General features: G+C 48.1%; 1 protein-coding gene across 1 annotated transcript; it reads right to left on the bottom strand.

Annotated features, from left to right (window-relative positions):
- Positions 1-1,257: 1,257 nt before the first annotated feature.
- LOC119932887 (epididymal sperm-binding protein 1-like) lies at positions 1,258-16,848 on the bottom strand. The gene is made up of 5 exons (XM_038752012.1): positions 16,779-16,848; positions 10,154-10,294; positions 4,209-4,355; positions 3,335-3,493; positions 1,258-1,647 (listed from the first exon to the last, which is right to left on the bottom strand). The coding sequence occupies exons 1-5, from the start codon at positions 16,846-16,848 to the stop codon at positions 1,484-1,486; spliced, it is 681 nt and encodes a 226-aa protein (XP_038607940.1). The 3' UTR covers positions 1,258-1,483.
- Positions 16,849-18,102: the final 1,254 nt, after the last annotated feature.

Genomic DNA, 18,102 nt, shown 5'->3' with positions numbered 1-18,102 from the left:
TTTAGTTGCCCGGCTGGGACCGTGGCTCGGCCTTGACACGGCACAGTTCTCCTCCCCGACAGGCCACCCGTGACCTCTCTCGCCCCATGCCATCCTTGCCCTCGCTGTGTCTTCCATCCAGCCCCCCCCGGCTCCTCCTGCTCAGCCCCGTCCCCCGATCTCGGTTTGCTCACACAATGAGTCGATCAGAGAAGCGGTGTGGCCTAGTGGATAAGAGCACGGGCCTGGGGCTCAGCAGGACCTGGGTTCTAATCCCAGCTCCCCCACTTGTCTGCTCTGTGACTTTGGGCAAGTCGCTTCTCTGGGCCTCAGTTCCCTCATCTGTCGAATGGGGATTAAGACTGTGAGCCCTACGTAGGACAGGGACTGTCTCTATATGTTGCCAACTTGTACTTCCCAAGCGCTTAGTACAGTGCAGTGTGGGTCAGTAAGCACTTAATAAATACGATTGATGATGATGACAGGAACTGTGTCCAACCTGATCATCTACCCCAGCGCTAGTACAGTGCCCTGCCCACTGTAAGCACCAATAAATACCACTGGTGGATTGAAGAGCACTCAGACATCGGGGGACCTGAGTTTTAAGCCCAGCTCCACCCCTCGCCTGCTGTGTGACCTTGGGCAAGACTCTTAATATCTCTGTGCCCCAGTTCCCTCATCTGCAAACTAGGGATTCGCTACCTGCTCCCTCTCCTACTTAGACTGTAAGTCCCGTGTGGGATCTAATGATCTTGTACCTATCCCAGCCCGTAGTACAGTGCTTAGCACAAGGTACGCGCTTAAACACCACAAGCGTGGAGGCAACTGGGAATCCTTATTTGCTTAGCAGAGTTCCTATGGGGTCTTGACCTGCAGTCTTTGCTCCTTCCAGGATTTATGAGGGGGGAGGCCCAGCTGGGAGGAGGAGAGGTAGGCTGAGTCTAGAGAAACGATGCCTGTGGACCCCTGGGCCGCCCCTTCCCACAGCTGAGCCTCAAGTAGTGGGCACAGATTTCCTTGCCTCTCCTCCCTCCCTTTTTCCTGCACTGTAGAGTTCAGGTCACCTCCTCCAGGAAGCCTTCCCCACTTACTGCCCCCACACCGGGAAGGGGATCTCCCATGGGGGGTCTGGGATGACATGTCAACCCAAACAGCTTACCATGGCATGTTCAACACGCTCCCCATCCGATTTTCTCTCCCTCTCTGCCGCTCCATCTCTGTCTCCCTCTGCTCCCCAGCGCCTGGGCCTCTATGTCAGAACCTGATTCTGTGGGTCTGTTCGATTCAGTCGTATTTATTGAGCACTTGCTGTGTGCAGAGCACTGTACTAAGTGTGTGTGAGAGTACAGTAAAATGATAAGCAGACACATCCCCTGCCCACAATGGCTACAGGGTAGAGGATGAGCTTAGGCCTCAAGGAAACCTCCAGTGCATCGATTTCCTCCTTACCCTCCCCTCCCTGCCGAGGCAGGCCTCTGTGCACCCGAGGATCCCCACGCTCACCCTAAGGGCTGCAGTAAATCCAGGCCCCGTCCGTCTCGTAGGTGTGAGTGGTGGCACACCACTTGAGGTTCATCTTGGAGCCCTTGGCGGTGCAGGAATAATAGACCTTGCCCTTGTATATGAAGGGGAAGCGGCACGCTTTCGGTGGGAATTCCTGTAGGACAGCTGGAGTGGGAGAGAAGCCAAGAGCTCTGATTGTGGCCTTCAAAGACAACCCCCTTTGCCCCCCAACACACATGCATACGTGGCTGTCTCCCTTCCATCTGCCCACTCTCCTCTACTGTTCCCCTTCATTGCCCCCCCATTCCTGGCCAAGGTGAGCCCACCTTGTAGAAGTTCCCCTCCCTCTTTGGGCTTTTCCCCCTTGCCCACGCTCTCTCCTCCGTGTGGAACTGTCTCCCAGATCCTGTCCGCCGTGCCTCCATCTCCTCTGTTAAATCGTCGCTTCCATCTCCATCTCCTCCTCTACTTCCTCCTCCTCCTTTTCCTCCTCCCCTTCTTCTGTCACCTTGTCCTCCTCCACCTCCTCCTCTTCCAACTCTTTTCCCTCCACCTCCTCATCCATGCCATTCATCCATTCAAAAGTATTTATAATAAGAAGAATGATAGTGATGATGATGATGGCATTTATTAAGCGCTTACTATGTGCACTGTTCTAAGCGCTGGGGTAGAGATAAGGTAATCAAGTTGTCCCATGGGGGGCTCACAGACTTAATCCCCATTTTCCAGATGAGGTAACTGAGAAAAGTTAAGTGACTTGCCCAGAGTCACACAGCTGACAAGTGGCGGAGCTGGGATTTGAACCTATGACCTCCAACTCCAAAGCCCGGGCTCTTTCCACTGAGCCACGCTGTTAAGCGCTTACTAGGTGCCACGCACTGTTCTAAGGGCTGGGTAGGTACAAGGTCATCAAGTGGACCCAGGTGGGACTCAGTCTTAATCCCCATTTTTCAGATGAGGTAATAGGCACAGAGAAGTGAAGTGACTTAACCAAAGCCACACAGCTGACGAGTGGCAGAGCCGGGATTAGAACCTACGATCTCTGACACCCAAGCCCGGGCTCTTTCCTCTAAGCCAAGCTTCTTCCGCCTCCTTTTCCTTCTCCACTTCCTCCTCCACCTCTTCCATGTCCTCTTCCACCTCCTTTTCCTTCTCCTCCACCCCTTTCCTCCTCCAACACCCCCACCTCCTTCACCTCCTCCTTTTTCTTCTTCACTGCCTCCACCTTCTCTTCTTTTTCTCTTCTCCCTGATCTACCGTCCTCCTGCCAGCTCAGTCCGCGACCCCCTCTTCTCTTTCCACTTATTCTTGCGGTCACCGGGTCTCCGTTGACCTTGTGCCTGTTACCTCTTCCATTCCCCCAGAAGCTCCTTGAAGGCAGGAACTTTCCTCTTGTCCCCGGGCTCCTCCCCTCCCGGGATATTCGGTGAACACCTGTTGGTCGCGGCTCAGACGATCCTATCCGCCACCCACCAGAGAATGTAAGCCGACCCCCCTCCCCTCCAAAGTCAGAAAATGACCCGAGGGTCACAGTGGCCCCCAAGCTGAATGACAAGGGTCGGCCAGTCCCCGTGATCCCAGAAACACTAAGCCAAATCCCAAAAATCTTCCCCCCAAAAGGGATAGGGCATCATTGGCCCTGGATGATTTGGGCATTCACGTGCCTGAAGGCTGGATCAGTTGGGCGGCCCCTGGCCAAACTCGGGTCCTCCAATTTGGTCCTCAATCAATCGTATTTATTGAGCACTTACTGTGTGCAGAGCACTGTACTAAGCGCTTGGGAAGTACAAGTTGGCAACACACATAGAGACAGTCCCTACCCAACAGCTCCTCCCCACCCAGAGCCCCTTACCTTGGTCTGGACAGAAACTCCACTGCCGGTCCTGGTCAAAGTTGGCGGTGGTCGGACACCAGAGCTGGGCCCTCTCTTCCTCGATGCAGGCCTGGACCGTCCTCCCCTTGTAGATGGATGGGAAGACGCAGGGCCTGCCTTTGGAGTTCCCGCCGTAGGCTGTCCAGAGAGGGGTGGGAGCGGGTGCTCAATAAATACCGTCAACGACGAGGATGATAAAAAGTGGGCCACGGGTCAAAAAACCCAACGGCCAAATGGGTTCCGTCAATCCCCTCCTCTTGCAGACCCTCTAGATGAGAAGTGCGTTGTGGGCGGGGGACACGTCTGCTAATTCTGTTGTCCTGTGCGCCTAATACAGTGCCCTGCACGGAGTAAATGCTCCGTAAATGCCATTGATTAATAATAATGATGGCATTTGTTAAGCGCTTACTATGTGCCAAGCACCGTTCTAAGCACTGGGGAGGACACGAGGTGATCAGGTTGTCCCACAGGGGGCCCACAGTCTTCATCCCCATTTTACAGATGACGTAACTGAGGCACAGAGAAGTGACTCGCCCAAAGTCACAAAGCTGACCAGCGGCAGAGCCGGAATTCGCACCCATGACCTCGGACTCCAAAGCCCGGGCTCTTTCCACTGAGCCACGCTGCTCGATTGATTGATAGATCAAATGGTAGCCCCCGTGGATGTAGGTACGGGTCTGTTGATGTGCATCTGGACTTCGAACTGTTCGGCCGACTTTGAACCTACTCCCTACTTTTATCTTTCTCCTTCCCCCGACCTTTCCCCTCAAAAGTCGGGTCTGCACTTTTTCCCCAGCCCCCGTCCCCCCGCCTCGCCGTGTCCTCCTCCCCTCCCGCCCCGCGCCCCGCTCACGCTTGAGGACGCAGTACTTCCATTGCTTGACTTCTTCAAAACGGCTGGTCACCGCGCACCACGGCTTGTCGCCGAAGGACCCGTTGGTGGTGCAGGCGGTGTAGCGTCTGCCGCCGTAGGTGAAGGGGAAGATGCACCTGGGAAAATCTGAAAAGCGAAAGCCCGAGGCCGAAGCCCCTCCACGTCTTCTCGGAAGTGGGAGTTTGGGATTTTTGCCCTCCCCGCTCCGTGGTTCGGCCCCTGATAGTTGGGCCGGCCTACTCGCTCTCCAGCCAACTATTAATACTACTACTACTACTAATAATAATAATAACGGTATTTGTTAAAGTGCTTATTATGTGCAAAACACTGTTCTAAGCACTGGGGGGATACAAGGTGAATTACTAGTAGTAATCATAGTGTGAGCCCACTGTTGGGTAGGGACCGTCTCTATATAATAATAATGGTGGCATTTGTTAAGCGCTTACTATGTGCAAAGCACTGTTCTAAGCGCGGGGGGGGGGATACAGTCAATCAATCAATCAATCAATCGTATTTATTGAGCGCTTACTATGTGCAGAGCACTGTACTAAGCGCTTGGGAAGTACAAATTGGCAACACATAGAGACAGTCCCTACCCAACAGTGGGCTCACAGTCTAAAAGGGGGAGACAGAGAACAAAACCAAACATACCAACAAAATGAAATAAATAGGATCAAATGTACAAGTAAAATAAATAAATAAATAAATAAATAGAGTAATAAATATGTATGTATGTATGTATGTGTACAATGTGATCAAGTTGTCCCACGTGGGGCTCACAGTCTTAATCCCCATTTTTACAGATGAGGGAACTGAGGCTCAGAGAAGTTAAGTGACTTGCCCAAGGTCACACAGCAGACTTGGTGGAGCCGGGATTCGAACCCATGACCTCTGACTCCAAAGCCCATGCTCTTTCCACTGAGCCACGCTGCTTCTCTATGTTGCCAACTTGTACTTCCCAAGCGCTTAGTCCAGTGCTCCGCACACAGTAAGCGCTCAAGAAATACGACTGAATGAATGAATCAGTGATATCTGTTCATTCATTCATTCAATTGTATTTGAGCGCTTACTGTGTGCAGAGCACTGGACTAAGCGCTTGGGAAGTACAAGTTGGCAACATATAGAGATGGTCCCTACCCAACAGTGGGCTCACAGACTAGAAGGGAGAGAAAGACAACAAAACAAAACATGTGGACGGGTGTCAAGTCGTCATTAAGCACTTACTATGTGCCGGGCACCTTACTAAGCACTGAGGTGGATAGGAGCAAATCGGGTAGTCCCATGCGGGGCTCACAGTCTCGATCCCCAGTTTACAGATGAGGTAACTGAGGCACAAACAAGTAAAGTGACTTGTCCAAGGTCACACAGCAGGCACATAGAAGAGCCAGGATTAGAATCCACAGCCTTTTAAACGGCCAGGCCTGGGCTCTAGCCACTACACCATGCTACTTCTCCCACTCCAGACCCTTGATCATGTCCTTCCTTCTGCCTGGAACTCTTTCTCTCTCTTCATATCCGGCAAACTGCCGCTCTTCCCCTCTCCAAAACCCCTCTGAAATCACATCTCCTCCAGGGAAGCAGCGTGCTCAATGAATAAAGCCTGGGAGTCAGAAGGACTTGGATTCTAATCCCGGCTCTGCCGTTTGTCTGATGTGGAACCCTGGTCAAGTCACTTCACTTCTCTGTGCCTCAGTGACTTCATCTGTCAAATGGGGATTAAGTCTGTGAGCCCCACATGGGACAACCTGATTAGCTTGTATCTCCCCCCGCATTTAGAACAGTGCTTGGCACATAGTAAGCACTTAACAAATACCATTATTATTATTGTTATCATCATTTCCGCTCTGGGGATTAAGACTGTGAGCCCCACGGGGGACAACCTGATTAGCTTGTATCTCCCCCAGCACTTAGAACAGTGCTTGGCACATAGTAAGCGCTTAACAAATACCATTATTATTATTATTATTATTATCATTTCCACCTGAGGATTAAGACTGTGAGCCCCACGGGGGACAACCTGATTAGCTTGTATCTCCCCCAGCACTTAGGACAGTGCTTGGCACATAGTAAGCACTTAACAAATACCACCATCATTATTATTATTATTATCATTTCCACTCTGGGGATTAAGACTGTGAGCCCCATGGGGGACACCCTGATTAGCTTGTATCTCCCCCAGCACTTAGAACATTGCTTGGCACATAGTAAGCGCTTAACAAATACCATCATTATTATTATTATTATCATTTCCACTCTGGGGATTAAGACTCTGAGCCCCACGGGGGACAACCTGATTAGCTTGTATCTCCCCCAGCACTTAGAACAGTGCTTGGCACATAGTAAGCGCTTAACAAATACCATTATTATTATTATTATTATCATTTCCACTCTGGGGATTAAGACTGTGACCCCACGGGGGACAACCTGATTAGCTTGTATCTCCCCCAGCACTTAGAACAGTGCTTGGCACATAGTAAGCGCTTAACAAATACCATTATTATTATTATTATTATTATCATTTCCACTCTGGGGATTAAGACTGTGAGCCCCACGGGGGACAACCTGATTAGCTTGTATCTACCCCAGCACTTAGAACAGTGCTTGGCACATAGTAAGCACTTAATACCATTATTATTATTATCATTTCCACTCTGGGGATTAAGACTGTGAGCCCCACGGGGGACAACCTGATTAGCTTGTATCTCCCCCAGCACTTAGAACAGTGCTTGGCACATAGTAAGCGCTTAACAAATACCATCATCATTATTATTATTATCATTTCCACTCTGGGGATTAAGACTGTGAGCCCCACGGGGGACAACCTGATTAGCTTGTATCTCCCCCAGTGCTTAGAACAGTGCTTGGCACATAGTAAGCGCTTAACAAATACCATCATTATTATTATTATTTTTATCATTTCCACTCTGGGGATTAAGACCCTGAGCCCCACGGGGTCAAACTGATTAGCTTGTATCTCCCCCAGCACTTAGAACAGTGCTTGGCACATAGTAAGCGCTTAACAAATACCACCATTATTATTATTATTATCATTTCCACTCTGGGGATTAAGACTGTGAGCCCCACGGGGGACAACCTGATTAGCTTGTATCTCCCCCAGCACTTAGAACAGTGCTTGGCACATAGTAAGCGCTTAACAAATACCATCATCATTACTGTTATTATTTCCACTGCTGCTATTTCAGCACTTCCTCGTCAACTAAGCATTTTAACGCAACTCCCAAAGACCTTGTACATGTCTTCAGTCATATTTACTGAGCGTTTACTGTGTCTGGAACACTGTACTAACTGCGTGGGAGAGGACACTATAACAGAGTTGGTAGATATGTTCCCTGCCCACAGTGAGCTGAGAGTCTAGAGAGGTAGACAGACATTAATGTAATTAATTTTAGACTGTGAGCCCACTGTTGGGTAGGGACTGTCTCTATATGTTGCCAACTTGTACTTTCCAAGCGCTTAGTACAGTGCTTTGTACACAGTAAGCGCTCAATAAATACGATTGATTGATTGACTAAATAAATTAAATAAATTAATTACAGATATGTATCTAAGTCCTGTGAATAAAGGGAGCAAATCCAAGTGCAAGGGCGACGCAGAAGGGAGTGAGAGCAGAGGAAATGAGGGCTTAGTCAGGGAAGGCCTCTTGGAGGAGATGTGCCTTCGATAAGGCTTTGAAGGTGGGGAGAGTAATTATCTGTCAGATCATCATCATCAATCGTCAGATATGAAGATATGAAGATATGAATCATCAGATATGAAGAGGGAGAGCTTTCCAATAGAGGATATCCTCTATTACCACTTTCTATCTGTAATTTAGTTTAGTGTCTATCTCTTGATTGATTGATCTATATGTTGCCAACTTGTACTTCCCAAGCGCTTAGTACAGTGCTCTGCACACAGCGCTCAATAAATACGATTGCTTGATTGATTGATTGATTCCACAAGAGTGTAAACTCCTTGAGGGCAGTGAACATGTCTCCTAATTCTATTTTACTCTCCCAAACACTCAGTACAGCGCTCGACACTCGATACTCACCCCACAGTTCTTACAGACGTATCCATACATTTTTATTATTTTTTTATTTTTTTATTTTTTTTAAATGGCATTTATTAAGCGCTTACTATGTGCAAAGCACCGTTCTAAGCGCTGGGGAGGTTACAAGGTGATCAGATTGTCCCACGTGGGGCTCACAGTCTTCATCCCCATTTTACAGATGAGGGAACTGAGGCCCAGAGAAGTGAAGTGACTTGCCCAAAGTCACACGGCTGACAAGTGGCGGAGCCGGGATTTGAACCCATGGCCTCTGACTCCAAAGCCCGGGCTCTTTCCACTGAGCCATGCTGCTTCTCTACTTTATCCATGTATATTAACGTCCGTCTTCCCCTCTAGACCGTAAACTCGTTATGGGCAGGGAACGGGTCTACCAATTCTGTTGCACTCTCCCGAGCACTTAATCCAGTGCTCTGCACCCAATAAATGCTCAGTAAATACCACTGTTTAATTGACTATACAGAGTAAAGCTCTCTAGACTGTAAGCTCCTGTGGGTAGGGAGGCTGTCTACCAACTCCGTCACACTCCCTCAAACGCTCAGTATAGCGCTCTGCATACAATGAGTACCCTACAAATACATTAGAGAAGCAGCGTGGCTCAGTGGAAAGAGCACGGACTTTGGAGTCAGAGGTCATGGGTTCAAATCCCGGCTCCGCCAATTGTCAGCTGCGTGGCTTCGGGCAAGGCACTTTACTTTCTGTGCCTCAGTCACCTCATCTGTAAAATGGGGATTAAGACTGCGAGCCCCCCATGGGACAACCTGATCACCTTGTAACCTCCCCAGCGCTTAGAACAGCGCTTTGCACATAGTAAGCGCTTAATAAATGCCGTTATTATTATTATAAAAGGTGCATCAGTGGTATTTATCTAGTACTTATTGTGTGCAGAGCAATGTACTAAGCTCTTGGGAGAATACGCTGCTTGGAGAAGCAGCGTCGCATAGTGGTTAGAGCACGGGCCCGTGAGTCAGAAGGCCATGGGTTCTAATCCCGGCTCCGTCACGTCTGCTGCGTGACCTTGGGCAAGTCACTTCATTTCTCTGGGCCTCAGTTCCCTCCTCTGTAAAATGGGGATTAAGATCGTGAGCCCTGTGAAGGTCAGGGACTTTCAGTGCTCTGCACATAGTAAGCGCTCAATAAATATGATTGATGACGAGGGACCGTGTCCAACCTAACTCGAATCTACCCCAGTGCTTAGAACAGTGCTGGGCACATAGTAGGCACTTAACAAGTACCATAATACTAGTAATAATACAATATAAGTGAGGAAAGGGCCAGGGACAAAGGGACCCTGAGGGGAGGGGGGCTCTGGATGTGGTCAATCAATCAATCGTATTTATTGAGCGCTTACTGAGAAGCAGCGTGGCTCAGTGGAAAAAGCCCGGGCTTTGGAGTCAGAGGTCGTGGGTTCGAATTCCGGCTCCACCACAAGTCTGCTGTGTGACCTTGGGCAAGTCACTTCACTTCTCTGAGTCTCAGTTACCTCATCTGTTAAAATGGGGATTAAGACTGTGAGCCCTACGTGGGACACCTTGATCACACTGTACCCCCCCAGCGCTTAGAACAGTGCTTTGCACGTGGTAAGCACTTAACAAATACCATTATTATTATTATTATTATTAGTATTATTACTGTGTGCAAAGCACTGTACTAAGCGCTTGGGAAGTCCAAGTTGGCAACATCTAGAGACAGTCCCTACCCAACAGTGGGCTCACAGTCTAAAAGGGGGAGACCAAGAACGAAACCAAACATACTAACAAAATAAATAGAATCGCCGAGAGACTCGGGTGCTAAGAGGAAGGGGCTGGCGTGGAGGGAGACCACCACCGGCCCGGGGTTGGGGGGGCTTTCTTACCTTCTTGGTTACATTTCCGCCAGTTTTTGGAGCTGTACTGTGGCTCTGTGGCGCACCAGTGAGAAAAGCTGCTTTCTTGGGTGCAGGAATAGTGGAGAGTGGCCTTGTACTTGAAGGGGAAATGGCAAGGGCCTGTCCCTTCTGCCAGAGAACACAAACACAAACCAAGCGGCCGGACATCAGAAAGCCCTCCCTCCTCATATCCGACGGACAATGACTCTTCCCCCCACTCCCGACCTTCAAAGCCTTATTCACAATAATAATGATATTTGTTAAGTGCTTACTCTGTGCCAAACACTGTTCTAAGCGCTGGAGCAGATACAGGGCACTCAAGGTTGTCCCGTGTGGGGCTCATGGTCTTAATCCCCATTTTACGGATGAGGTAGCCAGAGAAGTGAAGTGGCTTGCCCAAAGTCACGCAGCAGACAATAATAATAATAATGTTGGCATTTGTTAAGCGCTTACTATGTGCGAAGCACTGTTCTAAGCGCTTGGGGGGATACAAAGTGATCGGGTTGTCCCACGTGGGGCTCACAGTCTTGATCCCCATTTTACAGATGAGGTAACTGAGGCTCAGAGAAGTTAAGTGACTTGCCCAAGGTCACACAGCAGACATGTGGCGGAGCCGGGATTCGAACCCATGACCTCTGACTCCGAAGCCCGGGCTCTTTCCACTGAGCCACACTGCTTCTCGTGAGGTACATCTCCTCCAGGAGGCCTTCCGTGACTAAGCCCTCCTTTCCTCTTCTCCCACTCCCTTCTGCGTCACCTTGGCTTGCTCCCTTTATTCATCGCCCCCTCCCAGCCCCATAACACTTATGTCCGTATCTGCCATTTATTTATCTATATTTATTTCTATTAATGTCCGTCTCTCCCTCTAGACTTGGAGCTCCCTGTGGGGAGGGAATGTGTCTGATGATTGTTATAGTGTACTCTCCCAAGCGCTTAGTACGGTGCTGTGCACACAGGAAGCGCTCAGTAAATACTTATGTCCATATCTGTCATTTATCTATATTTATTTCTATTAACGTCCGTCTTTCCCTCTAGACTTGGAGCTCCCTGTGGGAAGGGAATGTGTCTGATGATTGTTATAGTGTACTCTCCCAAGCGCTTAGTATGGTGCTCTGCACACAGTGAGTGCTCAGTAAATACTTATGTCCGTATCTGTCATTTATCTATATTTATTTCTATTAATGTCCGTCTCTCCCTCTAGACTTCGAGCTCCCTGTGGGGAGGGAATGTGTCTGATGATTGTTATAGTGTATTCTCCCAAGCGCTTAGTACGGTGCTCTGCACACAGTAAGCGCTCAGTAAATACTTATGTCCGTATCTGTCATTTATCTATATTTATTTCTATTAATGTCACACAGTAAGTGCTCAGTAAATACTTATGTCCATATCTGTCATTTATCTATATTTATTTCTATTAACGTCCGTCTCTCCCTCTAGACTTCAAGCTCCCTGTGGGAAGGGAATGTGTCTGATGATTGTTATAGTGTACTCTCCCAAGTGCTTAGTACGGTGCTCTGCACACAGTGAGCGCTCAGTAAATACTTATGTCCGTATCTGTCATTTATCTATATTTATTTCTATTAACGTCCGTCTCTCCCTCTAGACTTCGAGCTCCCTGTGGGGAGGGAATGTATCTGATGATTGTTATAGTGTACTCTCCCAAGCGCTTAGTACGGTGCTCTGCACACAGTAAGCGCTCAGTAAATACTTAAGTCCGTATCTGTCATTTATCTATATTTATTTCTATTAATGTCACACAGTAAGTGCTCAGTAAATACTTATGTCTATATCTGTCATTTATTTATCTATATTTATTTCTATTAATGTCCGTCTCTCCCTCTAGACTTCGAGCTCCCTGTGGGGAGGGAATGTGTCTGATGATTGTTATAGTGTACTCTCCCAAGCGCTTAGTACGGTGCTCTGCACGCAGTAAGCGCTCAGTAAATACTTATGTCCGTATCTGTCATTTATCTATATTTATTTCTATTAATGTCCGTCTCTCCCTCTAGACTTCGAGCTCCCTGTGGGGAGGGAATGTGTCTGATGATTGTTATAGTGTATTCTCCCAAGCGCTTAGTACGGTGCTCTGCACACAGTAAGCGCTCAGTAAATACTTATGTCCGTATCTGTCATTTATCTATATTTATTTCTATTAATGTCACACAGTAAGTGCTCAGTAAATACTTATGTCCATATCTGTCATTTATCTATATTTATTTCTATTAACGTCCGTCTCTCCCTCTAGACTTCAAGCTCCCTGTGGGAAGGGAATGTGTCTGATGATTGTTATAGTGTACTCTCCCAAGCGCTTAGTACGGTGCTCTGCACACAGTAAGCGCTCAGTAAATACTTATGTCCGTATCTGTCATTTATCTATATTTATTTCTATTAATGTCACACAGTAAGTGCTCAGTAAATACTTATGTCCATATCTGTCATTTATCTATATTTATTTCTATTAACGTCCGTCTCTCCCTCTAGACTTCGAGCTCCCTGTGGGGAGGGAATGTGTCTGATGATTGTTATAGTGTACTCTCCCAAGTGCTTAGTACGGTGCTCTGCACACAGTAAGCGCTCAGTAAGTACTTATGTCCGTATCTGTCATTTATTTATCTATATTTATTTCTATTAATATCCATCTCTCCCTCTAGACTTCGAGCTCCCTGTGGGGAGGGAATGTGTCTGATAATTGTTATAGTGTACTCTCCCAAGCGCTTAGTACGGTGCTCTGCACACAGTAAGTGCTCAGTAAATACTTATGTCCGTATCTGTCATTTATCTATATTTATTTCTATTAATGTCCGTCTCTCCCTCTAGACTTCGAGCTCCCTGTGGGGAGGGAATGTGTCTGATGATTGTTATAGTGTCCTCTCCCAAGCGCTTAGTACGGTGCTCTGCACACAGTAAGTGCTCAGTAAATACTTATGTCCGTATCTGTCATTTATCTATATTTATTTCTATTAATGTCACACAGTAAGTGCTCAGTAAATACTTATGTCCGTATCTGTCATTTATTCATCTATATTTATTTCTATTAATGTCCGTCTCTCCCTCTAGACTTCGAGCTCCCTGTGGGGAGGGAATGTGTCTGATGATTGTTATAGTGTACTCTCCCAAGCGCTTAGTACGGTGCTCTGCACACAGTAAGCGCTCAGTAAGTACTTATGTCCGTATCTGTCATTTATTTATCTATATTTATTTCTATTAATATCCATCTCTCCCTCTAGACTTCGAGCTCCCTGTGGGGAGGGAATGTGTCTGATGATTGTTATAGTGTCCTCTCCCAAGTGCTTAGTACGGTGCTCTGCATACAGTAAGTGCTCAGTAAATACTTATGTCCGTATCTGTCATTTATCTATATTTATTTCTATTAATGTCACACAGTAAGTGCTCAGTAAATACTTATGTCCGTATCTGTCATTTATTTATCTATATTTATTTCTATTAATGTCCGTCTCTCCCTCTAGACTTCGAGCTCCCTGTGGGGAGGGAATGTGTCTGAAGATTGTTATAGTGTACTCTCCCAAGCGCTTAGTACAGTGCTCTGCACACAGTATGCGCTCAGTAAATACTTATGTCCGTATCTGTCATTTATCTATATTTATTTCTATTAACGTCCGTCTCTCCCTCTAGTCTTTGAGCTCCCTGTGGGGAGGGAATGTGTCTGATGATTGTTATAGTGTACTCTCCCAAGCGCTTAGTACGGTGCTCTGCACACAGTAAGCGCTCAGTAAATACTTATGTCCGTATCTGCCATTTATTTATCTATATTTATTTCTATTAATGTCCGTCTCTCCCTCTAGACTTTGAGCTCCCTGTGGTGAGGGAATGTGTCTGATGATTGTTATAGTGTAGTGCTCTGCACACAGTAAGCGCTCAGTAAATACTTATGTCCATATCTGTCATTTATCTATATTTATTTCTATTAATGTCCGTCTCTCCCTCTAGACTTCGAGCTCCCTGTGGGGAGGGAATGTGTCTGATGATTGTTATAGTGTACTCTCCCAAGCGCTTAGTACAGTGCTCTGCACACAGGAAGCGCCCAGTAAATACGATTGATTGAATGAATGAATGAATGGGGGCCGGAGGGGCACCCTCACCTCAAGGCAGCAGAACCCGGTCGGAGTCACAACAGACCCCAACCACCCAAAAAGGCCCCGTGGGGTACATTTCCAAAGGCTTATTTTGGGGCAGGGGCTACAGCCAAAGACGGGGAGCTGCAGCAGGAGGGATTATAGTGAGAGCGAAGAAGTTCCCAGAGGCTGTCAGGTGGAACATAGAGGAGCAGCATGGCCTAGTGGATAGAGTATGGACATCATCATCATCAATCGTATTTATTGAGCGCTTACTGTGTGCAGAGCACTGTACTAAGCGCTTGGGAAGAGACAGAAGGACCTGGGTTCTAATCCCGAAAATTGGCAGAGCAATTCAAGCAAGTCACTTCACTTCTCTGTGCCTCAGTTTCCTCAATGGGGATTAAATATCTGTTCTCCCTCCTACTTTAGACTGTGAGCCCCATGCGGGACAGGGACTGTCTCCAACCTAATTAACTTGTACCTACCTTGAGAAGGTACACGGTAGGTACCTACCGAACTTGAGAAGCCGTGTGGCTCAGTACATAGTAAGTGCTTAATAAATGCCATCATTATTATTGTTATTCATTCATTCATTCATTCAATCATATTTATTGAGCGCTTACTGTGTGCAGAGCACTGTACTAAGCGCTTGGGAAGTACAAGTTGGCAACATATAGAGACAGGCTAGAAGGGGGAGACAGACAACGAAACAAAACATATTAACAAAATAAAATGAGTAGAATAAATATGGACAAATAAATTCATTCATTCATTCAATCGCATTTATTGAGCGCTTACTGTGTGCGGAGCACTGCACTAAGCGCTTGGGAAGTCCAAGCTGGCAACATATAGAGACGGTCTAGAAGGGGGAGACAGACAACGAAACAAAACATATTAACAAAATAAACAGAATAAATATGGACAAATAAAATAAATTCATTCATTCATTCAATCGCATTTATTGAGCGCTTACTGCGTGCAGAGCACTGTACTAAGCGCCGCAGCCCTTTGAGTTTGACACATAAGTGCTTAAAAAATGTCATTAACGAACCCTCCCTCCCCATCTCATTAATACTAATGAGGCCCCTTCTAGTTTGTGACTGCATCAGTAGTCGTTACCCTAGTGTGACTTCTTTAATATTCATGAGTTGGCCCCACGCATTTCTGGCGAATTCATTTAAAGGCTTATTGGCAGTTCAGGCGGAGGGACCCCTCCGTCTCCTCTCCCTCCTCTGACCTTGCTGTGAAGAACCACGAATAATATCTCAAAGCATATTGAGATATGCTCCCTCCCCCATCAGGAACCACTTGTCAATTTGTCCTTCCCCTCATCTCCAGGAAGGATTCATCCAAACCCCTCCTGTGCCTAGGGTCTTCCCGGGTAAGAGACGCCACGTCATTCTCCGGCTCCCAGCCCAGCATCGCTCTCTTCCTTCATGGTTGTATATATGTTTGTACATATTTTTTTACTCTATTTATTTATTTTATTTGTACATATCTATTCTATTTATTTTATTTTGTTAGTATGTTTGGTTTTGTTCTCTGTCACCCCCTTTTAGACTGTGAGCCCACTGTTGGGTAGGACTGTCTCTATATGTTGCCAATTTGTACTTCCCAAGCACTTAGTACAGTGCTCTGCACATAGTAAGCGCTCAATAAATACGATTGATGATGATGATGGTTGGTCAACTCTTCCTCAAACCTCAAAACCTGCAGTGGCTTCCTTCGGTTCCCTCCTCGGGTGCTCTGATCTCCCGGTGGAGCCCCCAAGACCGAGACTGTGAGACTCTTTTAGACTGTGAGCGCACTGTTGGGTAGGGACGGTCTCTATATGTTGCCGACTTGTACTTCCCAAGCGCTTAGTACAGTGCTCTGCACAAAGTAAGCGCTCAATAAATACGATTGATTGATTGATTGAGACACCTTCTGCTCATTCCCCTTAACCTTCTCTTCCCCGCTGCCATCTGACTTGATTTCCCCTGCTGATCTCTGAGGCCCTCCTTGAATTCCCCACCTCCGTTGGACGGCAGAGAGCTCAGGACCATCCTGACCTAAGGGCCACGGCAGGATCATTCATCAGTTTCCAGAGGCCCCTGATCGGCTCCTCCATCCACCACTCTCCATGACCTCCTATCCCCACGCCCCCGTGAATTTATCCCTGGCCCCCTGCCTCGATGTCTCTATATGTTGCCAACTTGTACTTCCCAAGCGCTTAGTACAGTGCTCTGCACACAGTAAGCGCTCAATAAATACGATTGATGATGATCCCCCCTAAACCCCTCCCCGGCCCCATGACCCTGTGAACTTGCCCCACTCCCACCTCCAGCCCATTCCCTTCTAGACTGTGAGCCCACTGTTCAGTAGGGACCATCTCTATATGTTCCCAAGCGCTTAGAACAGTGCTCTGCACACAAGTGCTCAATAAATACAATTGAAAGAATGAATTCCCTCCTGTCCCACCCCCCCACCAACCTTATTGCCCCACATTGGCATATAGTAAGCACTTAAATACCATCATTATTATTATTTGGTTTCACCTGAAACTGCCCACAAGGAGGAATCGCTGAACTGGAAACCCAGAGACAGCCAGCTCAGGACGGTGACCATGGCCAGCCCCATCCTCATCCTCCCCGCCGCCTCCAAAGGAGCTGTGGGCCGGGCGGACTCCCGGCCTCCTATATACCCCCACCCCTCCCCTCGTCCTGCCCAGCCCCCTTCCCCAGGACAACCTGGGGGCGAGGGCCTCTGGAAGAGGCGGAACTGACCCCCACTCCCGGCTTAATGACCCCTGGCCCTGCGGCATGGTACTCTTCCAAGCGCTTAGTACAAGTGCTCTGCACGCAGTAAGCACCCAATAAATGCCACTGATTGATAATTGGTGGACTGGGGCTGTACTTGATTGAATAGCTGATGGACACCAAATAATTGACCTACTATGATTTACTGACTGGGATCGAATCACTCACTGGCTGACGACGGCCTCCTTTCCTTACCGGTGCCCAGTATATGGCATCCGCTGACCACAAGTCCCAGGAGGCTGGAAAGGGTGAGGGAAGGCAGGATGGGTTCAGAGAGACACCCCCAGAGATGATTAGGGGCACAACTCTGCCTCTCCTGGGTCAAGGCCAGACCCTCCCACCCTACTTGGTGGGAAGCAGCGTGGCTCAGTAGAAAGAGCCCGGGCTTTGGAGTCAGAGGTCATGGGTTCAAATCCCGGCTCCGCAACTTGGCAGCTGTGTGACTTTGGGCAAGTCACTTAACTTCTCTGAGCCTGTTACCTCATCTGTAAAATGGGGACTAAGATTGTGAGCCCCCCGTGGGACAACCTGATCAGCTTGTAACCTCCCCAGCGCTTAGAACAGAGCTTTGCATATAGTAAGTGCTTAATAAATGTCATCATTACTTGGTGAGAGGAGGGTTGGGGAAAGAACCAGACGACCAGGCCCCAGCCAGCAGGGATGAGGCTCTGTCTCTTAGACACTAACGAGGGCACAGCAAAGCCAAAATGCCCCCCATCCGTTCCCTGTGGCAGAACGTCCTGTTTAGGCCCCGAGGCAAAGGGCTTTCATGCTCTCCCACCCGAAACCCGCCCGGGCTCCTTTACAGCCCACTGAGTAGCCACAGTGGGGTACGCCAGGGGCAGAAGTTGTGTCAGCCTGGAGGCCAGGATCCTGAGCAGAACCCACTGGAGTCTAATAAATGGCCAAGACAGAAGGTGCCCCCCACCTAGCTTCCCCCCACCCTCCCAGCAGGGCCCTGTGACATTAATCCAAGGAAGCCTACAACCTGCAGTCTCCCTCCCTTGGATCCAATCCAGCCCCCCTCCTCACCTGATCCTAATTTACAGCAGCCAAGGGGGCG

This window comes from Tachyglossus aculeatus, chromosome 10 (assembly GCF_015852505.1).
Source record: "Tachyglossus aculeatus isolate mTacAcu1 chromosome 10, mTacAcu1.pri, whole genome shotgun sequence".
Lineage (NCBI taxonomy): Eukaryota > Metazoa > Chordata > Mammalia > Monotremata > Tachyglossidae > Tachyglossus > Tachyglossus aculeatus.
Note: the sequence above shows the minus strand (reverse complement) of the source record. Positions and strands in the feature narration are given on the sequence as shown.